We start from the raw sequence: 21198 nt of genomic DNA, 5'->3' as shown, positions 1-21198 counted from the left end.
TTAACTTTTTCAGAAAAAAAAGAGATAACGAAAGCTCAAATAATGTCAGGTCTCAATAACAGCTGTTAGCCATAAAACTGAAGGAATTATTTGAGCATAAATAGTTTCTGTTAAAGATGTCTGCAGACCCAGCACAGTCAGACTCTGTGTGCTTGCAAAAGAAACCAGGCACCTTAGCTGACCTTCCTCTTTTCCGCTCGCTATTAATATGGTGAGCCATTTCCAATATAAATTAGTTTATCTTCACAGTAACTCAGCACAGTTCTTACTCGTGAAATCAATGTAATAATATATACAAAACAGTTTGGTAAATAGAGTTCAAGGAATTGTAGTGCTCAGGAGCAAGTTGGATGTTATGCCCTTCATGTTTTGCCTTTCAGTTCTTTAGCATCCACTGTCCACAACATGCGTTGGTGGAAAATGGGGAGACAGTGTGGCTTAGATCCCAAATATATGGAACAACATACGGGTAACATAACAATATAAACTTCTTATGATTAATAAAGACCAGACGTGCTCTCTTGAATGATAATTATGTTAGGTTTTGGCAGCCTGCTTTGTTTATAGACCTTCTATGCTCATTACATTTGTTCAGTCTCTGTTTGAGCCTTAGCTACTCTCTCAGTATCTTGTATTACTCGTCTCTAGTTCCATGTAGTGCAGTAACTTGTCCTTCACATTCTCCCCTACAATTTATTTTTGGTATTGTTGCATATATTCTTGGAGATCTTTTCTGTCTGTGTAAACAAGGGCAAAGGAGAAAGGCTATACAGTGGAAAATGATACTTGTAAAAGAATACTTCTTTGCTTATTTCAAGCTTTCATAGGATTACTGATGAATACACATCCCAACATACTCAAATGAGAAAGAATAAGCGAATAGTCACCCTTGTCCCTGCTGCTCATTCCTCCCACTGACAGCTACTCTATTTCCTATATGGCCAAAAGAACTGAGAAGGCAAACGTACTCTCTTTAACCATATACTAATTTACCTTCATTATTTTAATGTACATCATAAATTCCAAAAGTGTTCAGGCTGCTTTACAGAACAAATAATAATGTAAAATCACTGTTCTAAAGGATACAATTTCATTTTAGAACCCTTGTAATCAAAATAATTAGCTGCAAAGGGATCATGCAATGGGGGAAAAAAGTTAAATCAGTAGTAACTCCTACGTCATCTATCTGTGTATCTTTTGACAGTTCCCCTAAATGTAACCTTTAAAATGGCTTGTGTCATACAAACATATCTGCTGTTTTCAGGTACATAAGCATGCAAAGGTCTTAAAGAGACCTTCATAAAATAAGTATGCGTCTGTGTCAAAACTGATGATAACAATAATAAGAATCAATTTTTATTCACAACTTTTTATCAACACATTTCAGTATCCTACAGGGGATGTCTTTGTAAGAATAAGGCATACTAATTACTGAATAATGTGATTTGACTATTTGCATTTTGTGGGATTTCACCATTTTCTTCGGAAGGATGTCCCATTGCTTAATAGGTCTTCTAATTAAAAAAGTGTCTTACTATTTAATCAAAATTTTCTTTGCTGAAATTTCAACTAATTATTTCTCATCTTGTCACTTTTGTCTAATGAGACCAATTCTGTTCCTTCCTCATTATAAATTATGAATGGCTTCTACACACTGCTAGCAAGAAAGCTATAGCATTTCTAAACTGTGGAAAACACACACAGCATCTTTAATTGCAGACCTACACAAATTATCACAACAGTTAATCAATGAATTCACCACAACTCAATTGCACTTCCCATTGAGGGATCTCTGTGTTGCTCAGAAATACTAGCATGTTTAATGTAAATAATCTGACATGCCATGGATTACTGTCAGCCTCATCCTGTGAGGGAAGACAAGTACCACATCTGCTGATAGTTCCCTTGCCTTATTACAAGACATTGTCGTGTAAGTAGTATTATGGCTTACTAAACAGGATTTTAAAGAAACAGCAAGCATTTTATTTCTGTAAAATATAAAGCTAACATGAAATACTGGATTAAAAAGGTGTTGTACGTTGAAATACATACATCCTTTTTCTGCATTTACTTCCATGGCCTTAGATATGCTCATATAAGAGGTCAGCTGCAAGGATAGGTGAAAGAGGGAGGGTTGCCTAAACAGACCAAATTTTCGTTCCTGTGCTCCCATAAAAGCTCTATGGTTCCTTTCCCTCCCCATATTCATTTCAGAGCAGATAAGATTGAAAGGTGGCCCTATATGAAGTGCTGTGCAATTTTTTTTTTTTTGAAGGACTCAAATAGTCATCTATCTTTCAGGCAGAACCAGGCCTTGAGGAGGAAGATTTAGCAAATCCCATTAGACTAAAAATGAACAAACTGAGAATATAGTCAAGTCTAAAATGACTAAATCCATTCTCTCTTCTCTGGAAAAGTAAGACCAATCTACAGCATCCTTGAAATGGAACATACTAAAAAGGAGCCCAAGTCAGAATATCTATCATCCATCTTTCTATCAGTCTTTTTTTCATGCAGTTTTATACAGTGAACAAGGGCTAACCAAACTGGCAGAGTGGAATCTTTCATATTAAATTTGGAAATACTAGAAAAGCATATTTGAATGATGCAATGGGAGGGCTCAACCATATATGAAACATAGTGTTAATCTTTCTCCTCTTCCACAGTGTGCTTTGCAAGAGATTCTTCTACTACCTCCTCATCTCTGCTTCTTAGTTGCATTAGTAATGGATCCTATGATGGGTGCTCAAATGTTTTTTAACTGGTTTTCCATTGTGGAGGGAGAATCTGCTAACTTGAAGCATGTCATAATTTAGCTCCTGTCAGTTCTTCCACTCTTACATCCCCCATTCTTTCGTCAACCACAACGTAAGTGCAAAATTAGAACACCAAGAAATGCTCTTAAGTCATGCTATCACAAAATATACTGGAGATAAAAATGAGACAAGGAAATGACCATTAAGCCTAAATTCCTGCTCTCTGTTTCGTTTATAAAATAGTTAATCTTTTCTTTTGTTAATTACAAGGAGATATAACTGGCAGTCATTGGCTCTTTTCTATAATAACTCTTTTGTCTGTTTCCTTTAATTTCCTCAACTCGGTCTTCTAAATTTTGCCCAGAATACCTTATAAAAGCACATTAATGAAATGCCTCATTAGCTGCTTTCTTTTGTTAGTTCTGCCTTGGCAATGCCACTTAGAATTCAAAGTACAGAAACAGCAGTATGCTAGTGATTGGGAAGTACTTTGAAATGCTCTGCTTGAAATTTCAGCACTGAAACTGCAACCTTTACTTGTGACCACAGCCATTACGTTAACGGTGCTCGGTAAGAAAATTATGTAATCTGTTTGTTTTTCCACTGAAATAAAGTATTTTTAGATGAGTTTAAAATATACACAGGAAAACAACATCTGAATAGAACTCAGAAATACAGTTTTAGCTGACTATATCTTAGAACTACAATTTATAATAACCAAAATGACCTAAAAATAAAAAGTGCATTTATGGTTTAGAAAAACTTGCAAAACAGGCAATTTTAACTCTTATTTTATTCCCATTTTTTCAATGCACTATAATAAACTTGAGACTAAATTCATTGTGAAGATATGCATTGATTTAAGTACATTTCTCTTAATGTACAGTAAATTGAACAAATAGATGTGGAATATAATGTTTTCCTCCTTTCTAAATAACTAATAAATGAAAAGTATTGTTAGATTTCATGTAATTTTCTTCTTCACCTTGGGAGGATTTTAATTACTGAGACAGGAGACTTGGATCATTGGTTATACTATCACACTGCCTTTTTACAAAATACTCTGGTTTCACACTCGATAACATAAACCAAAAGAAGAACCTTTTGTCAGTCTGTAATAAGGTATTTGCAAACATTTAAAGAGCAATGCTCAGTTAGAAATAGCATATTTCTTGGAATCTGCCTGTTAATTTCAAGAAGCTTAGCTGTTACAGAGATACATAAGTAATTATAAGAATAAAACCAAACTCTTACTTGGTCCTCAAAGGAGATTGCCTGGGCAACATCTCTGGGAAATCCATCGATCACTATACCTTCTTCATCAGGGATCTGCATTAATCTCTGCTTGATCTCAGTTATAGTTGTTTCCTTTCACATAGAAAAGAAGTTATTTATTCAGGATTGTAAAGAAGGTTTTCTTGTTGGTGCACATTAATACAGCATGTACAAATCCTTAGAAAGTAAACATTAACACAGGATAGGCTTAACTTTGCTGTACCTGAGGGGCTAGTTCTCCAGTCGTAATTATTTTGGCAATTAGACTCCATTTTCTATTGCTGCTTGTGCTGTGGATCTTCTTCCTTAACAATTCACCAACTGATATGTAGTTAAATCCATAGCGTTCTGCTATTTTCAAACTCTGTGTTCCTTTACCACTTCCTGGGCCACCTATTGTTAAGTATAAGCAAAACATTAGATTAAACTCTCATCTGAGGTATCCAGTCATATGTGAAATCTGTTATCAGCACCGATCTTCAAACCATTATCAGGATAAATCTTGCCATTGCATGATTTGTTACTAATCATTAGAAATTGGTCTTATCTACCTGATCATAAAGGTAACAGTTTTTACAAGTAAAGAAAGAATACAAATCTGCTTATGAAAAGAAAAAAAAAAAATCTCTTTTGGGCTTGACTTCATTCTAAAGCTATTTCTGCAAGGGAGTTTTTTTTTGATTTGTAGTAGAAGGAGACACAAGTGAACTGGTCTCCTCTTGAACTCTTTGAATCCAAAGGTAGAGTCAAATTGTCTGAAGTGTTTATTCATGACAGAATCACACCTGGTGAAATAAGTAAGTGAAATCAATGGACCATTCACAAAATGGATCTAATAAAATTTCTTAAATATGTTTGCATGAGTTTCTGAGGTTTTCTAATGGTAAAATACAGAAAAATATTAAATAATCAGCAGAGGTGTTTCCATAGAGATTTGGTACATTGATTTTTACTGAACTGTGCATACTTCTGGTATTGATGCTTGAAGCATCTCACAGAGAGGCAATTTGCTGGGTTCAGCTTGCTGGACAACCTGAAAAATACAGAGACCCTGGAATTTAGCACAGGCAGAATTAGAATCAAAATCACAGAAAACAGCCACACTAGATACCAGGGAATGCTGAAGTGAAGGTTGGCTGGACAGCAGAAGCAGGAATGCATGTATAAAAAAATCAGAACAGGTCTGAACTAAGAGGACATGTTATGATGTGAAGAACAGGGGAACTAGAATCCAGTATGTCGAAATAGGGAATGATTTTGATAGAATAAATATTTATGTATAGAAAGGTGTGTTTTACTGAATAGCATAACAAAGCAAAAACAAAACACATGTTTTGGTATTAATTCCTGACACTAGCTGGTTGGAATTTTATTTCAACAGGCAAAGAATTAGTCTAATTAAAAATATAGTATACATTTCCTGTGAACTTTAAAAAATAGAGCAATGCAGTGAAAGTAAATATAGATACAATGAGCTGCCTGTTAGTAATAATACAACTCTTTCCTTTGTTATCTGTTTCATTCCCATAAGTAGCTTTTTATGTAATTAATACAGATTTGACGGCAGAATAACTTTACAGTATTTCTTCCTACATGGTTATGTGTAACCAGGCTCAAACCTGTACCCCAGCATTACATGCCAGAGAGCTTTCAGCGAAACCAGCAGCCACTAGCAGCTCTTCTGTCCCCCTGACCCTGGTAACTCTCTGCCTTGCCCTTGCAACTCAGATCAGGACCCACCTGATGAGGATGGGCAGGGAAACGTGGATATTGTTAAGGTGTTACTTAAGCCTTAACCCAGCCTACAGTTTAGTTACACACTTGGGTAGCGAATGCTTTATCATTACCCAATTAAATAAATAATGCTTAAATCAAGCCAGGTTAAAATAAATACAAATATAAGCATCTGTACATCCAACTTGACAATGTAATTACCGATGTTCATAAAACACACAAGCAAAGATGTGAAAGAAAAATTGTCTTATCTCTGTACAGTAAGACTCCAGCAGAAAAATACTTTTCCCTCACCGAGTTCACTTGCTGTTTGTCCCTAACAAGGCACAAACTTTCTCTCTTCTTTTGGCAGATTGTGTTAGCCTTTACAGCTATTCTTGAATGTCAAGTCTTCTAGGTGACCTAGACGGACTTATTTTTTTCAGCTATCCTCTTCATTAGAGTAAAGGATGCTTCCCTTTTGTAGATCTGCAAGCATCTGTTATACCAGAAATCACCTCCTCCACTGAAGTGCCTACAAAGCAATTCTGCTTTGGCTCTCCCTCTGATGGCACACCCAGCCTTCCCCACGACAAACACATTTCAGCAAACCTTTTGTTCTGTTTCACTCCTACATCAAAAACGTACCTGATATAAATTTTCAAACAAGATAATTCTATGTCTTTTATGGTTTATTACAGGCTCTCGGTAATCTGGGATGATAGTGGGTTTGCAGTAATTGATTTCCAGTGCGATTTTTCTTAAGTAGATGAAAACGAGAGCACAAAGAAGTGCTGCTAATTGCCAGATGATTGCTGCTGGTGTGCATGGAATAGATTTTGCCAGGTGTAAAAGTATGATTACTACTAAATACAGCAATGTCTACTCACTGTCTAAAGGTTGCCATAAGCAGCCTTCTATATGCATAAAGCCACATATTGCAATCTAGTGAGCATAACTTAATTTGTATTTTACAGTATTTGTGTGTGTTTACACGGTTAACATTTATTTCTGTGTATTTATGTGGCTTTATTTATTGGCAATAGTACTACTGGATAAAAGGAGCAGTAGGTTGTGACTATGCTTCAAAGCAAAGGGTTTATAAAACATACCAGAGCCAATGCTGTGCTTAATTCTTGCAGATATAAAACTTCCTTTCAAGGATGGAAATTCAGTTTATTTCCCTGGAGATGCAAGACCAGTTTGAAACAAACTATCCTGCACTCCAGAAACAATAAAGATGCAAAATATATATAGCTCATAAGTAGAAAATTAGAAATGGTAGAAAATTTGAAAACAAGGAAAATAGTGCGTGTATTTCAGTAGAGATACAAGAGGTGCCAGAAAAACAGAACTGTTTCTCGAAAAAAGCATCTGTCTCTGTAAAAGCCTAAAATAGCTGAAAAAAAATCAGTAAAACTTTTTGAAACCAAGTAGGTAGACTTCATTTCTGAAGAAGAAAAGGAGATCTTGCCTTTGCCATTAAAGAGAAGCAGAAAAAAAAGGCATAGATCAGCACTTTGTTCATTCAATTTAGATTTGCAAGCATAAAAAAAGGAAAATATTTGCTTCAGTGTTCATAAACTTCTCATATATTGTGTTTTTCTCAATCCAAAAAATGTCCCTTTATAATAAACTGGGATTATCCATTTACGATCTAACGCTGAATTTAGGTAATAAAAAAAGAGGAAAGTGATAGGACAAAACTACATCCCACAGTAAGTCATTATAATTTATTGAACTCTGTATTCATTTTTGACTCTGATAAATTATACTGAGAAACTGTTCACTAGAAAGGAAAATCAAATCACTTTTGTTTTTCATTCTTTTCACTTATTCTGAGATTATACATTATTCAGGAAGAGCATGACAATTATTTTAAGTATTTCATACATGTCTAGACTAAGGAACATTCACTGCATCTAAAATTATGTTTTCTAAGTGTTTTTAAGTGATGGTTTTTGTGCCCCAAAAGTTTTACTAAAGCAGTTGTTTTAATTTAGTTTTGTCAGTGGAAGTTCAAACTTTTGACTTCGCTTAAATTGTAAATTCCAGTTCAGTTTGTGTAATAATAAGATTTCTGAAAAGATCTGTGATTTTAAAATCTAGCTGTGGACTGGATTTAAGAAATAAAAGGGTCAGCTGACTACTGACAGTTCAGTCTTTGATCTATCCTTTACATTTTGCTTATAAAAGGATATTTTTCATTAAGTGCAGTTTAAAAACATACTGCAGAATGGAGCTAGTGACGTGAGGTAATTCATTTTATAAGATCTTTGTATTCAGGCTGTATCAATAGTAAAAATGCATTTGTTGAAGTATGTCAGGAAGCACATTTTTAAAATGCAATGTAATTTCCTAGTGTTATAATGTCTTAGAAACTTAATTTTCCATTGATTCAGATGTGTGCCATCCTGGCTGATTCCATATGATTTTTCTAAAATCCAGTCACATACTCACTTTGCAGCTTTACATTTCATCAGAAGACTTCTCTGCAAACGCAGAAAAAGAACAAAAACCAACCCCACACTTTTGAGTTACTTTTTGCCTTGAAGCTACTTGGTTCATTATATGGATGATAAATTTCATAAAGCAAGGAGGTTGTAAAAACCTTTATGGAAGCATTAACGAGATATTGGGCTGGTGTATTATTAAAGTTCAGAAATACGTGAAGCAGAAGACAGTTTTTTAACTTCTGTTCATTGCAATCTCCAACAGTGAATGGGACTAGTATCGTCCTAGTTAGGCAGTATGGTGAATTATGGCCAGTTAGACATATCTACTTTCTTAACTGAATGCTTAGCTGGCATTTTATGCAAACTGAAAAGTATGCAATACATTTTTTTGTGTACAATTTTTGTTTCTTGAAATTAATAATTCACTTTTTTCATTATCTCTCTTTTATTTATTATATTAGTTACTCTTTTATACTTCCCATCTGTTTTTACGTGCTTTCTCAATAGAAAGTTGAATTTGGATGAAATTTTCTTGATATTGTACAAAATTGGACAATAGCTGTCAAGCTATTGATTTGTGTTTCTATCAGATCACACTACAATAGATAGATTCAGAGAAACTCAGTTGTAAAATAAACCTGAAATAGCTTTTGTGGGATGTTTACAATGTTCCCTATATAAATGGGGGAAAAGAAAAGCTTTGTAAAATCCATGCTCTGTTCACTATATGCTGGTGTTCAAGGATTTCACTTCAAATACTCCTGCGCTCAGTTCCAGAGCTGAAAGCCAATCTCTCTTTCTTTCACCTAGATCAAATCTTCATTCATCACTCTACTGCAATACAGCTACACAGATCTCAATGCATAAGAGGCTTCTGTGGTGACTGAAAAGGAGCCAGTTTTTCTCCTCTGTGAAAAGGAAGGCTAGCTAATTAGTTAAGATGAAAGAAAGGCATGTGTTCTTTCCCCATCTAATGCAAACTATAGTTCAATGGTGCATGGAGAGATTTGCATGGAGAGAATTGTAATTCAGAAACAAAAGATCAAGACAAAATGCTTAAGCAATTCTTTTGGCATACCACAAATATATAGAAAAATGCTTGTTTTTCTGTTTTTAATATATTAATATCATATTTCCAAGAACTGCTGTTTGCAGAGCACACGCTGTTCTTAGAGATCCCACTGTATAGCACAGAGAAGACATTTCTATTTTCTTTTACTATATTACATACTATTCTCTGTTATGGAGAAAATCTCTCTCTCTAAAATAAATAAGGCTTTATAGGCAAAAAAAAAAAAGAGATTCTTGTCACCTGACACCTGTGTTGTAACTATTTAAACAGTGCAGAGAATCAGGCATTAAGCCTCAACGTAGAATCTGGAAAGACAACCATCCCAGATTACAATCAAAATTCAAAAAAAGAAGAAAGCATTGATTTAGCCTTAAACTGCAGCTATCTCTTAATAAACAGAATGCTGGTCCAAGGCTGGAAAAGACGAGTTGCTTAGAAAGTACACTAAACAGCACACTAGAGATAACCTGGGGAGAGAGCACAATTAACTAATGATAACTGATGGCTCACTCTCCCTGAAGATGGCACAAGATTCACTCACCAAATAGATCTAGGGATTAATTACAAGTGAGAGTATACGTTCACCCCAACTGGATGTACCGATCTGTTTTCAAGGTTCTAAATATAGAGGACAATTGCTCCCTATCACCTTTTTGAGTGGGCTTATCCAATGTTTTTAAATATCCTTTTTTTTTGTGAGCAGCTTTGGGTACATCTACCTTAAGTGCTTCAGTTCCGATCCAGAGGACCCTTTGGAAGAGCACTTTGGTTCACATGGTGGACCTGTCACAAAATGGGTGAGCTGAGTTCATTTTAGGTTAAATTGTACTGGCAGATGTGCTCCAAAAGCGTGAGCACTCCAACCACTAATGGGGATTCAACCTACAGAATATGACTGCAGATGCTCCCTCTAACTCCATTAAAATGCTAACACTTGGGATGTTGTGTCCTCAGCACTAACAATTTCACTTTCTGATACACTAATCAGGCTGCACCACTTGCTAAGGTAGACAAAAAATGCATTTAAATACATATAAGCATCTGATGTATTTGCAGGACCGAATATTAGATGAAGTAACAAATATAAAATCTTGTCAAATTGAGTCTGCTTTCATACCTATGACAAGGATAATTTTTGGTCGCGGTCTTGCAGGATCAAACACATCATACTCCTCTATTAGCTCAGCAGTTTCAGAAAGGTCAGTGTCACTTTCTATAGAAAACTGATGGATTGGAGGGAGTCGGTCATACCGTCGGTATGGGAAGTTGGAATTGTCAGGCATCACTGTAAAACAGTAAGATAAACTGGGAATTGTGGAAACATACAGAAAGCTGAAAACCTATTCTTTACACAGATTTAAATAAATGTAAGTAAAAGGCATAAAGGCTAGCTTTTCTGTAATAAAAAATATAATATCTCCTAATTTTACAGTGAGCTCACTATTACTGTATTAATTATTCCTTGCCTCTATTTAGCTGATTTATTAAATTGGAACCATTAGGAGTCAGTTCTCTTGGGTGTTTCTTTAAATTTATAAGCACTTCAGCTTTGCTGTGAAAATCTGCTCATAGCACCCAGAGTTTGGCAGTAGCCTGTGAGAAGAAAAACCTGGTATTGTGCAGACAGCCTGTACTGTCAGGCAGAACTCCTCTGGTGATACATGTTGTACATAGAGATAGAGTAGTATTCTTGCTAATTAGTTTAATGAACTGCTGGATGGCAAGGAAGAATAACTATGGAAACTGAAAGATAAGCTCATTATTCCTTGTTAACATTACAAATAAAATAATTACAGGTATTGGTATGACATTTGCTTAGGTTTTATGAGAAACACCTTTTTCTAAGAATTTATCATTTCCATCATATTTAGTAAATTAGCATATAGCTTCAACAGAAAAAAAATAACAGCGTAAATCCAAGGACGTTAGTATGTACACTAACTTCCCACCCATACACACCCATAAGGACCAACCAAAAATGTAAGCCAAATGTATTGTCGGCTTTGCCCCCATCTTTACAAATATTTTAAGTAGGATACAAGAAATCTCTCCACTAATGTGTTAAATATTTACACAGCAAACATCCTTCATCAGGCTGCAAAATGATCACAACTTTCTCTCTTGCACAGAATCCATTATGGGAGGAGAGAAAACCAAATGTGAAAACCCAAGCAAACAGAATATTTAATCCTTCGCCAAAGGAAGATCAGAATGAGGCTTGATCTGCTATGGAAGTGAGTAAAAAATAGCTCAGTAGAGGATGTTAAATCTTCCATAGTACAGGAAATATAAGTGTGTTCATAGTTAATACCTTACCATTTCTGAAAAAAGATCTCCTGGATTGTCCTCCATTGAGTGGAGGCAGAGTCTTCTTTTCTGGGCTGACAAAAGTGTCCCATTTCACTTTTTCTGCCCCTCCAAGCTCTTTCACCTTCTGCAAGCAGCTTTCCAAATATTCAATGGGGTCATCAGGTTTGTAACACATTAATCCATTCAACAGACTCTGCAATGTAAAATCGGACATACACACTGCAATGATAGATGGCAGGAAAAAATGAGCACTTCTATTTTGAATTTTTGACCTTACACAGAGCATTCCCGTTTTCCTTGTATTCTCAAACTATCCTATTCAAGGATGAGAGCAAGGTCTGCAAAATAACAAGATTTGAACTCGCTGGTGTCACAAAAATGGTTCAGAACAAGCGTGCTTGTGGCTATGTCTTTATACTTGTCTGCTTGCGTAAGAATAACAACTGAAAATAGTATAAAAGTTCCTTACATTTTCTTAGACCTACCACTGGCAACTGTATGCACAGCAGTACATGAGCTAGATAAGCCCCAAAAGTTGCACACACTGTGTAGCCTACTAAAATACTAACATGTATCTTTTCCTTAAAGACAGGTGAAGTCACAGGTATTTTATCTGTATTGTTGAGCCAACACTTTCACAAATAACGAAAAAAAAAAGATTCTAAAAATCATGAGAAATGCTCAAATACCATATTGATGAGCACTGGAAAAAAAAAAAACCAAACCCGAAGTCCACAGGCACTTCCAGATTTAGCTGAGCAGAAATTCCTAGCCATTAGAAAATCCCTGTCTCCAGTATTAATTCTACACTCATTCTGCCAATGAACGTTATGGGGTGTGTGGAAGAAGGAATGCCAGGCCCTCCTCTGATGCATGGGAATTGATTTTCCTTGACAAAGTGATACATAGGTCATCATCTCACCTCTCCACGAGACAACTGCATCCAACCTACTCTTAACAATAAATGTGTCAGGGTGATTTCTGTTCCTTTGTGCTTTCCCTAATTTGTGTGCAAATACACGGAGGGTTGTAGTTGATACTAGTCGTAAACATAAAGAGCTCTGATTGAGGATTTGCTCAGTTATTTGTTATTATCTACAGTTTATACAATAACTGTTACTTACACAGATTTGTGTTTATAAAACAGGGTATCATTTATATGCATCTAGGTTCTTATGATATTACTTAACTGACCACAGCAACTAGCCAGATATTTTTGCAGATGTGCACCATTTTTTAAAATTGCCAACGTGAGCCTTACGCCTGTAGAGAAAAACAGTTTTATCTGCATCTCCTGCTCAACCATTCACATCTTAGATGTGCTAGTAAAACATTAGCATGGGCTGTGCCCTGTAATTTTCAGACATGCATAGAAAAATGTCTTGCTTCAGAACAGACCAGGGAAAATGCGTGTGTGTGTGTTTTATATAGAGGCAAGGATGGCTGATTCTGAAAAAAAAAAAAAAAAAAGAAAAAAAAATCCACATTGCACGGGGAAGAAGTAATTACCAGCCATTAGCAGCAGGTAACTTGTAGGAAGCCAAACAAAACCTCACTGAACAGTTGTGGGTTTTGCTTTTTTTTTAAGAAAAAAATTTCTCCCAGCCCGAGGAAAAGCCCGAGACACCCTGCAAACTGCCGGCCGCCTGAATTCCTGGGCAGGGCGGCAGCGGGCTGGGGTCCCCCTGCCCTGCGGCCCCCCAAGTTCGCTCCTTCCCAAGGCGGATGGAAAGGGGGGGACGGCACCCCCCGGGCCGGGACCGGCCCCGGGCCGGCTGCCCCGTCCTTGCAGCCCCCTCCAGCCCGCTCCCCGCCAGAGGGGTCCCGGTGCGGAGCATCCCCCCGAGCCCCCCCGGCTGCCTCCCCGCTGACCTGCCCCGCCTCACCTCGAAGAGCTGCGGGATCTCCCTGCGGGCCAGGTACTCCTTCGCCTCACCGGCGCTCATAGCGGGGGCGCGGGGGGGCAGCGCCGAGCCCCGAGCCCGGCACGGCACAGCCCGGCCCGGCACGGCCCGGCACGGCCCGGCGGTGCAATGCGGGAGCCTCAGCGAGGCTCCTGCGGGCGGGCGAGCCGGGGCTCGGGGGGAGGAGGGAGGCAGGCTGCCCGCCTCCCCGGCCCCGCCGCACGGAGCGAGCACGGATTTTTTTCCTTTCCCCCCCGCCCCAAAAATGAAAAAGGCGGGGAGGAAGGGCGGGCGCAGGCTGCCGGGGAAAGTTTGGGGGTGCCCGCGGGGAGGAGGCCGAGAGGGGGCGGGGGGGGGGGCCCGCCGGGCTGCCAGCCGCTGGGGGTGCCCCCCGTGAGCCCCCTGAGGGGATGAGGGGAGCTGGGGGCAGCTCCCCTGGGTAACGCGGTTCCTGGCACCTCAGAGCGGGGTGTTTTGTACGCTTTGGGTGTTGAGAGCCCACGGGCTGCTATCACCCCTGAGTGGCGATTGGTCCACAGGAAGGGACCCGAAGAGGTTTGGGGTCCGACCTCCTGCTCCCAGACCGGGCTACTCGGGGCTTTGTCCGGTCTCATCCTGCAAACCGTCAAGGATGGAGACTGCACAGCCGGTCCGGGCAACCTGTGCCTGGCTGGTCTCGTGATGAACAAGGGTTTCCTCCCGTTCCAGCAGAGCCTATCCTGCCTCAGTTTGTCTCTTGACATTGCACCACTGTGAAGCACCTGGCTCCATCTTCGTGGTAACCTCAACAGGCACTGGGGAGCTGCTGCTGTCTCTCCTCTAAGGCTAAACAAGCCCAGTTCCCTCAGCCTCTCCTCGAGGGCAAGTGCCCCCTTCCCTGCTCACCTTTGTGGCTGTCCATAACCTCACTCCAATTTACCAACATCTTTCCTCTGGGGAGCCCCAAACTGGATGCAGGAGCAGATTTTAGATGTGCTCTGATGAGTGCTATCAAGGGGATATCTCCTGTAATAGTCTGTGGCATATTGGGAGTCAGAGTAGATTATTTCAGTTGCTTAATTGTTCTACATCAAGTCTGATGTTCTAATTAGATGTTTGCTTGTTTGTTTGTTTGTTTGATGCTGAGCTTTTCTAACACAACATCCATGTAGTTTCACTCATGCACACCCTTACAGAAATAGGTTACATAACTGCGAGCTGAGCTTCTTGTAGCTTGTACTGCCCATCCTTTGGATAGATCTTCTCAGGAGCCTTTTAGGGAGCTTCTCGTCTTGTGTGTGGATTTATTTGTGGGTCAACAGCAATTCGGCATGCTGCCCTCTCTCACCTGCGGCCACCGTCGTTGAACTTTCCCCTTCTTGCTCTGCCCTACCTCCAGCCTTTTATGCAGTTTCCTGTATCTTGGAGGGGCTTCCAGTCCTCGTTCATTCGCCGACTGATCAACGCTGCCGCAGGGGCAGTTCCACTGTCTTCTTCAGACAAACCAGACTGGGAGGTTTTCCAGGTGTTCAGTCACCCACTAGCACCTCTTTGTAGTACCCCGCTGATGGGCTCATGCTCCACTTCAGCTGAGCTACCTCTGGAAAGGAGTTTGGATTAGACAGCTTCAGACCATTGCTCCATTGCTCCATCTCCAGCTCCACTGTCTGTGAATCCAGGTGTCCACTTAAGAAAGCTGCCGTGATGTCCCTGAATTGGAACCTCTCATGTGTTTAAGGATGTGGCATTAACCCTTTCTCTTGGTAAGATTTTAATACATCCAAATGAATGTTCACTGAAAAGTACAGTATCTCAATTTTGCTTAAGTGAGTACAAAATAGAGTAGCCTCCAATGTCCTAATAAAAAGAAGCGGTATAATTGCATTTAAAAGACCTTAAGTGAAGCTTGATAAGAGGAAGAATGAAATAAATTAAATAGATATTTTCTTAAAACAAGCTCTGTCCTAAGAGAGGGCTAATGGAAGATGTCATCCTATTTGGGAAGACAGAACTGTGATTTTGGCATTTTGTGGTTTTAAAATTTATTTTTAGTTTATGCAAAAAAAAATCTAGCTATATTTTTGTTGTCTCAGACAAATTCCTTTTATAGGCTTTCAGCATATCTATATTTATATATTCAGCATTTATGGGGAAATTAGTATCTCATCCAATGTCCCGGATGTCCTGGAATAATTTTTCCTTTCACATGCTTTCCATGGTTTTGCATACATTGTGACATCTTCCTCAGGAATGTGATTTTTTGGGGGGTATAAAGTCTTGTTTGACATGTTTGTTTTCTACTGTAAGCTCCCTGTCATTTTGCTCAGTTAGGTCATACTAACAGAAAATAAAAATTCTGACTGTTCTGCCATAAATCTATTATCATTGTGCACATCCAAATTATTGTCTAAAGAAAGAGTGATTTTGAGCTAATTTCTTCTGTTGTTGCAAAAAAATCAAATTCTATGTTACAGAAATTACCACTTCAGAAAAAATATGGCCATTTAGGAAATCTGTCAGGCTGAATATGTGAAATGTATCTCAGAAAGGTATTTTTGTACCTAATAATATGGTACCTCCTTCTAGAAGTAATTTGTTATGCATTTGCCTGTGGCAAAATCCCCGTATTGAAACAGGGTCACAGGTCAATGCCTCTCAAGGGCTCTGAAGAACATCAGCAGCAAAGAATTAAGAATACATTAATTAAATGGGCACACAAAATAGGGTTATTTATCATTTCAGGTATGTGAGTAGCTTAAAGGCAGCTGTTTGAAGGTTAGCTCTTTGTCATTTAACAGTATCTGATCAAGACTGTGGATGGAGATGAAGTGGTCTTACTGCCTCAGAAAATCACAGAATCGTTTAGGATGCAGAAGTTGACAGAAATAGGGACATGAATTTGAACTCAAGAGCAGTGTGCACTCCTGACAGTACAGGCAGTTCTTCATGGTACTGGGATGAGGCAGAAGTCTTACTGGTTGTACTTCTGCCACTTCCAACCTCTTCTGGAAAGGAAGAAGCTGCAGAAGAACAACGTTTTGCTATCAAAATGGTAATTCAACATTTCTGGAAATTCGCCTTGAAACTTCTAATGGGTCCTTTTTTTTTTTCTCCTACTGATATCTAAACAGGTTACTTTAGGTTAAACAGGTTACTTTACATGTTACTTTTTTACATCACAACTAATTGAAAGGTAGGGAAAATTCAAAACCTTATCTTTGGATCTAATTTTCACTGAGTCCTAGAACTGCCATTTTATGTAACTTTAGCAGACACCAAAATGAATAAAACCTGGGAGGGAAGAAAGAAGGTTGTGCTGCTTAAAAAATTGAGGATGCATATTTCAATCTGCTGAGAAAAAATATTTAAAAAATGCTTTGATCAAGTCACTCCTTAACCTTCTTGTGATAAGCTAAATACACGTGGCTTTGATTTTCCCATTAAAGTGTAATCATTCTTATGACCCTTTCCTGCACTCTTTCCAATTTAGCAACAGGCTTCTTCAGCAGAGGCATCAAACAGGACACACTGTTCCAGAAATGGTCACACCAGTGCCACGTACTGATGTGATTCAGCCTGCCTATAACATCATGACAGTTCTCATTCTCTTCACACTGATGGATTGAAATTGTGCTTTGTCCTCTGTGTTGCAATGGGGTTCATCCTTAGTTGGTTATCTAGCAGGCTTCTAGCAGTGCTTTCCACTCTGCTATTTTCTCACATTGATTCCTCCACTCTAGAATCAACAACTGCTCTTTATTCTTAGATGTATAACATCATATATTTGCTTGCAGCCAATTTACTAAGAAATCAGATTGCTCAGTACCAATATCCTCTTTGTGAATTACCACTTCCCTGGTCTTCTTTGCTGTTTCTTTCACTGACTCTCTCTCTCTCTCTCTCTCTTTTGGGTAATCAATAGACATGGTATACAGCACGCGGCCCCAGAACATAGTGCCCATGGGTGCAAACCAGAAACTCGCTTAGTATTTCCCATTTACTTTTCAGTTTTGAGAATGGTCAACTAGCATTCTTAAATAATTCCCAATTATCATGCATATTTTTCTGTTTAAGTCCTTACCCCTGATCTGGCTTATAATAATTAGATAATATGAGGATATTGTACAGACAAAATGTAGCTTAATAAATTCAAGGTTGCCACCTCAGGAAGTCCTTAAGTCTCAGTGAGATAGAAAGCAGGAAATCCTGTAGAAGTTTTCCCTGTTCTTAACTCAATTCCTGCTGGTCTCTATTGGTGACAACACAGTGGGGTTACATAGACCTTCAGTCTGAACCATTTTGGCTTCTGGATGCTTTTTGCTTGTATTTTATGTCACTTATATTGAAATTCCTCACCCAAAATGATAAAGAAATTGCTTTTGGGGAAGGTTATTTTATTTTCCTGAGTTACCATTTTTGGTAACTGATTGATAAACATTCCAAATCATTTTGTACTGAATTTTCAATGACCGACTTAGAAAGGTTGTGATGCTTTTTATCGAATAAAATTCTAAATTTCCTTGCCTTTTCTTCCTGAAGAATCCGACCACAGATTTTCAGGTTCTAATCAGGTTAAATACCCCCAAATAGATACTGACAATCAATCAATTTCAGTATGTCTTGTCTACATGAACAAAGGAAATTGAGGTAGCTGTAGGAAAAAAAAAACTAAACAAAACAAACAAACAAAAAAAAACAGCAAAGAAACATGGCGCAAGCCAGTTAATAAAATAGGCTTGAATGACTTGGAGGGATGGAAATAAAAGAATTCAAGCACAGCTATTAGACTGTTCTGGAAACTGTAGGGAGCATAAGGCTGTTAGAAAGTATGTTGTCCTGCTACTTATCATTTGGTTTTTATTTGAGTGGTATAATGGACCAATGCCTTAGGACATTATTTCTTTAACCAGTTATTCAATCATACGGTGAAAATCTTCCCTACTTGACAATCACCTTGATACAAAGTAAGCTCTTGAAAAGATAAGCCTCTTGATTTATTATTATTTTTTTTAATAGCTAAATGAATGGAAAGTAGTGACAACTTCCAATATGAAGGGCTTAGAAGAGTCATATGATATGATTTCAGGGATTTCTCACATTGAGAAACCTTTAACAATTTTTCATAGTGATATCTTTAAGCAGCACAACACATTGTGATGTTAAGTCATGGGGAAAAAGGTGCAAGTTAGTTTGATATAATTCTTTTACCTAGAGTCGAGAAGGATTCCAGACTGAGCTTTATCAAGTACGATAGGGCCCACAGGACTTCTTCAATTACAGGTTTCTACTTCCATGTAGAAAAAACAAAGTGCCATGAATTTTGGACAAGTTGTACATGTAAATGAAACAATAAAAGTTAAGAAGAAAATCCTGTTTTCTACTACTGCTTTCTTTTTTTTTTTTTTTTTGTAGTTATGATTCACAATTGAATAACTTTGGCATGTATTCTTGTTGAGAGCAATTGCTGCAATAACTGTAGTGTTCCGGTAAAAACTGAAGAGTCACCCATTGCCATATTCAGTGTGCACTCAGTATTCACCACAAAGCACTAGCTGTCAAAATGACGGTCAGCCACTGGTGTTTATTGTTTCACTGGTAAAGAGCTTAGCTTCTTTAGAGCTAAAGCTTTGTTTGCTTCTCATATTTCATTGTAAAATGGGAAATGACTGTCCAAACTCTTTTTTCTAAAGCCAGGAGGGCTGTAACTTGGGAAGGTGTTGGCTCACAATTCTGATTTCTATTGTAAGGAACGGTAGCATTCTGGAGGGAATTTTATTTTTGATTGAGCTAAGTCCTTTTTGAATGAGCTAAGGTTCTTGAACTCATCCATTTAACTTTTTGTTCTTGCACTGCAGTGAATAGAACATGAATTAGAGACTAAAATGTGCACATTGCATAATTAGATAAAAATCAAAATATAGAACAAGGAAAAGATAAAGAAATTGCATCTTAAGATGCAATGAGATATGTGAAGAGACAACATGATAGAAATTGGCAAATGTTTTAACCATGGAAATGTTTTAATGTTAATTCAAAATTTATCCTGACTGTCTGCTGCCATAAAAGAACATTGTCTGAATTTAGTCACCAACTTCAATGAATGCTTTCTTGACAGTATAACAAATGAGAATTGGATCAAACACCTGTTTTCAGTAGAAGATGACACCCTGCCAGATGGTTTATTAGCAGAGATAACAGAACAGTTGATGAAACTGTAATATGATGGTTGAACTTGAACTCAGATTCAACAAAGCATGGGCTGAAAACTTCTGGCTAAATGGAAGAAGCATTTAGCTTGATACTGGATAGAGCCTGATACTGAATATTTTTTTTTAACATTTCAAATTGCTAACAATCCTCAGCACTTCTTGAGTCACCAAGACATTTTTTTCCTGTCCTGCTATCCAATAAAACTAAGTAGTTACTCGGTTTCAATGCTGAGCAGGACTCCCGGCCCTGTCTTACTAACATCTCTTGAGAGATGAAGCTGTTTTGCTCTGGATAGTAAACACACCCTGGCTGGGTGTATGAGTGGTGACAAAAGGCAGGACTCAGGAGAAGCTTGTTTAGGATATTTATTTTCAGGAGAACTTCTTACAAAGTTCTGCTCGTATGTGAACTCATCATTTCAAGAGGCAGGTTGCTAGGAAGTTGCACAGCTGTACAAGTGACAAGCTCTGTGGCTGCAGTTTACATGCTTATTCATAAATGTTCAGGAAAAAAAAATAATGTTTTAAACAGTATTTTGACTCCCACATGTATTTGAAAAAGTAATTACTTGCTTCAAATGTTTTTCCTTGTATATTCTGGATTTTAATGGATTCATGGAGCAAGTCTTTTTAATATCTTTTATATCATTTTATTCAAGTTTTCTAATGAAACTGGAATCACTAATATGTTCCTTATCCTCATTTAATCAAAAATTTGAAAGAATGGCTCTCTGGGAGTCTGCAGTCCTAAGAATGTGTTCTCTGACTACACTTTAACAGTGAGAATCTAAGTTGATACTAACTTTAGGTTGCATTTGAATACTTCACGTCTGATAAATCATGACTTCTCTTACGGAAACAATGTTATGAGCAATTTCTGGAAAAGGACTGATTTTACCATTGAGTATTATTAATATTGAGCAAACACATAGTCCCTTTCCAAAACATGTTTTATTAGTAAACCTATAAAAATCTCCTCTGAGAGAGAAAATACATTTGATTTCTAGAGTTCTGAGCAGTTAAGTAGCCTAATGAATGAACTTATTTCACAAAAGGATTTGAAAACCAATGTGACAATTTTAGATCATAATAACTAGATACAGAATTACCGAAGGAAATGGAAAAGGTGGTTAACACTGTTCTGGTTCCTAGTTGAGGATATAAGGCAGACAAAATACTCTGAATCTTCTTAATTTTAAATAGTCATTTAGTGCCTTGTGATAGAAATCCATACAAGGAAGAGATGGATTAATTTTTTGTATTAAAAATGCTTCTCATAACATAATATATAACAACCCCCAAAATTAAATACTTTTCTTTATCTTCTGGAAATATTCAGGTAAACAGAATCAGATGAAAGAATGAAAATTAATATATAGTAGCAAAACCTCAGCATTTTGAGTAGGGTTTGCAGTCTCTTGGTTTCAAGGTCACATGAAATTGACACTGAATGCTTTGAGATCATTGGATAAGAGGTGCTGTATGGATGGAAAGTGTTTATTATTTTTATATCTAGTAAAGTCA

At 37.8% G+C, this 21198-nt stretch overlaps 2 protein-coding genes across 3 annotated transcripts in view; one reads left to right on the top strand and one right to left on the bottom strand.

Annotated features, from left to right (window-relative positions):
- Positions 1-13829, bottom strand: part of AK5 (adenylate kinase 5) — a 94935-nt gene extending 81106 nt beyond the window's left edge. Inside the window, exons 1-5 of one of the 2 annotated variants that reach the window (XM_080601501.1) lie at positions 13469-13829; positions 11589-11775; positions 10390-10557; positions 4255-4424; positions 4011-4124 (exon numbers count right to left, since the gene is read on the bottom strand). In XM_080601501.1, coding sequence (XP_080457627.1) covers positions 4011-4124; positions 4255-4424; positions 10390-10557; positions 11589-11775; positions 13469-13528 — 699 coding nt within the window. In that variant the 5' untranslated portion in view covers positions 13529-13829. The remainder of the gene's footprint in view (positions 1-4010; positions 4125-4254; positions 4425-10389; positions 10558-11588; positions 11776-13468) is intronic. The other variant, XM_080601500.1, reaches the window with a different exon arrangement.
- The window catches only part of PIGK (phosphatidylinositol glycan anchor biosynthesis class K), a 98849-nt gene continuing 80931 nt past the window's right edge, over positions 3281-21198 (top strand). Inside the window, exons 1-2 of the mRNA XM_080601507.1 lie at positions 3281-3326; positions 11402-11506. The gene's annotated coding sequence lies outside the window, so the exon portion shown is untranslated. The remainder of the gene's footprint in view (positions 3327-11401; positions 11507-21198) is intronic.

Source organism: Anser brachyrhynchus (assembly GCF_964034855.1).
Source record: "Anser brachyrhynchus genome assembly, chromosome: 8".
In the NCBI taxonomy this organism is placed as follows: domain Eukaryota; kingdom Metazoa; phylum Chordata; class Aves; order Anseriformes; family Anatidae; genus Anser; species Anser brachyrhynchus.
The sequence above is the reverse complement of the archived record's forward strand: the minus strand, read 5'-3'. Positions and strand labels throughout refer to the sequence as shown.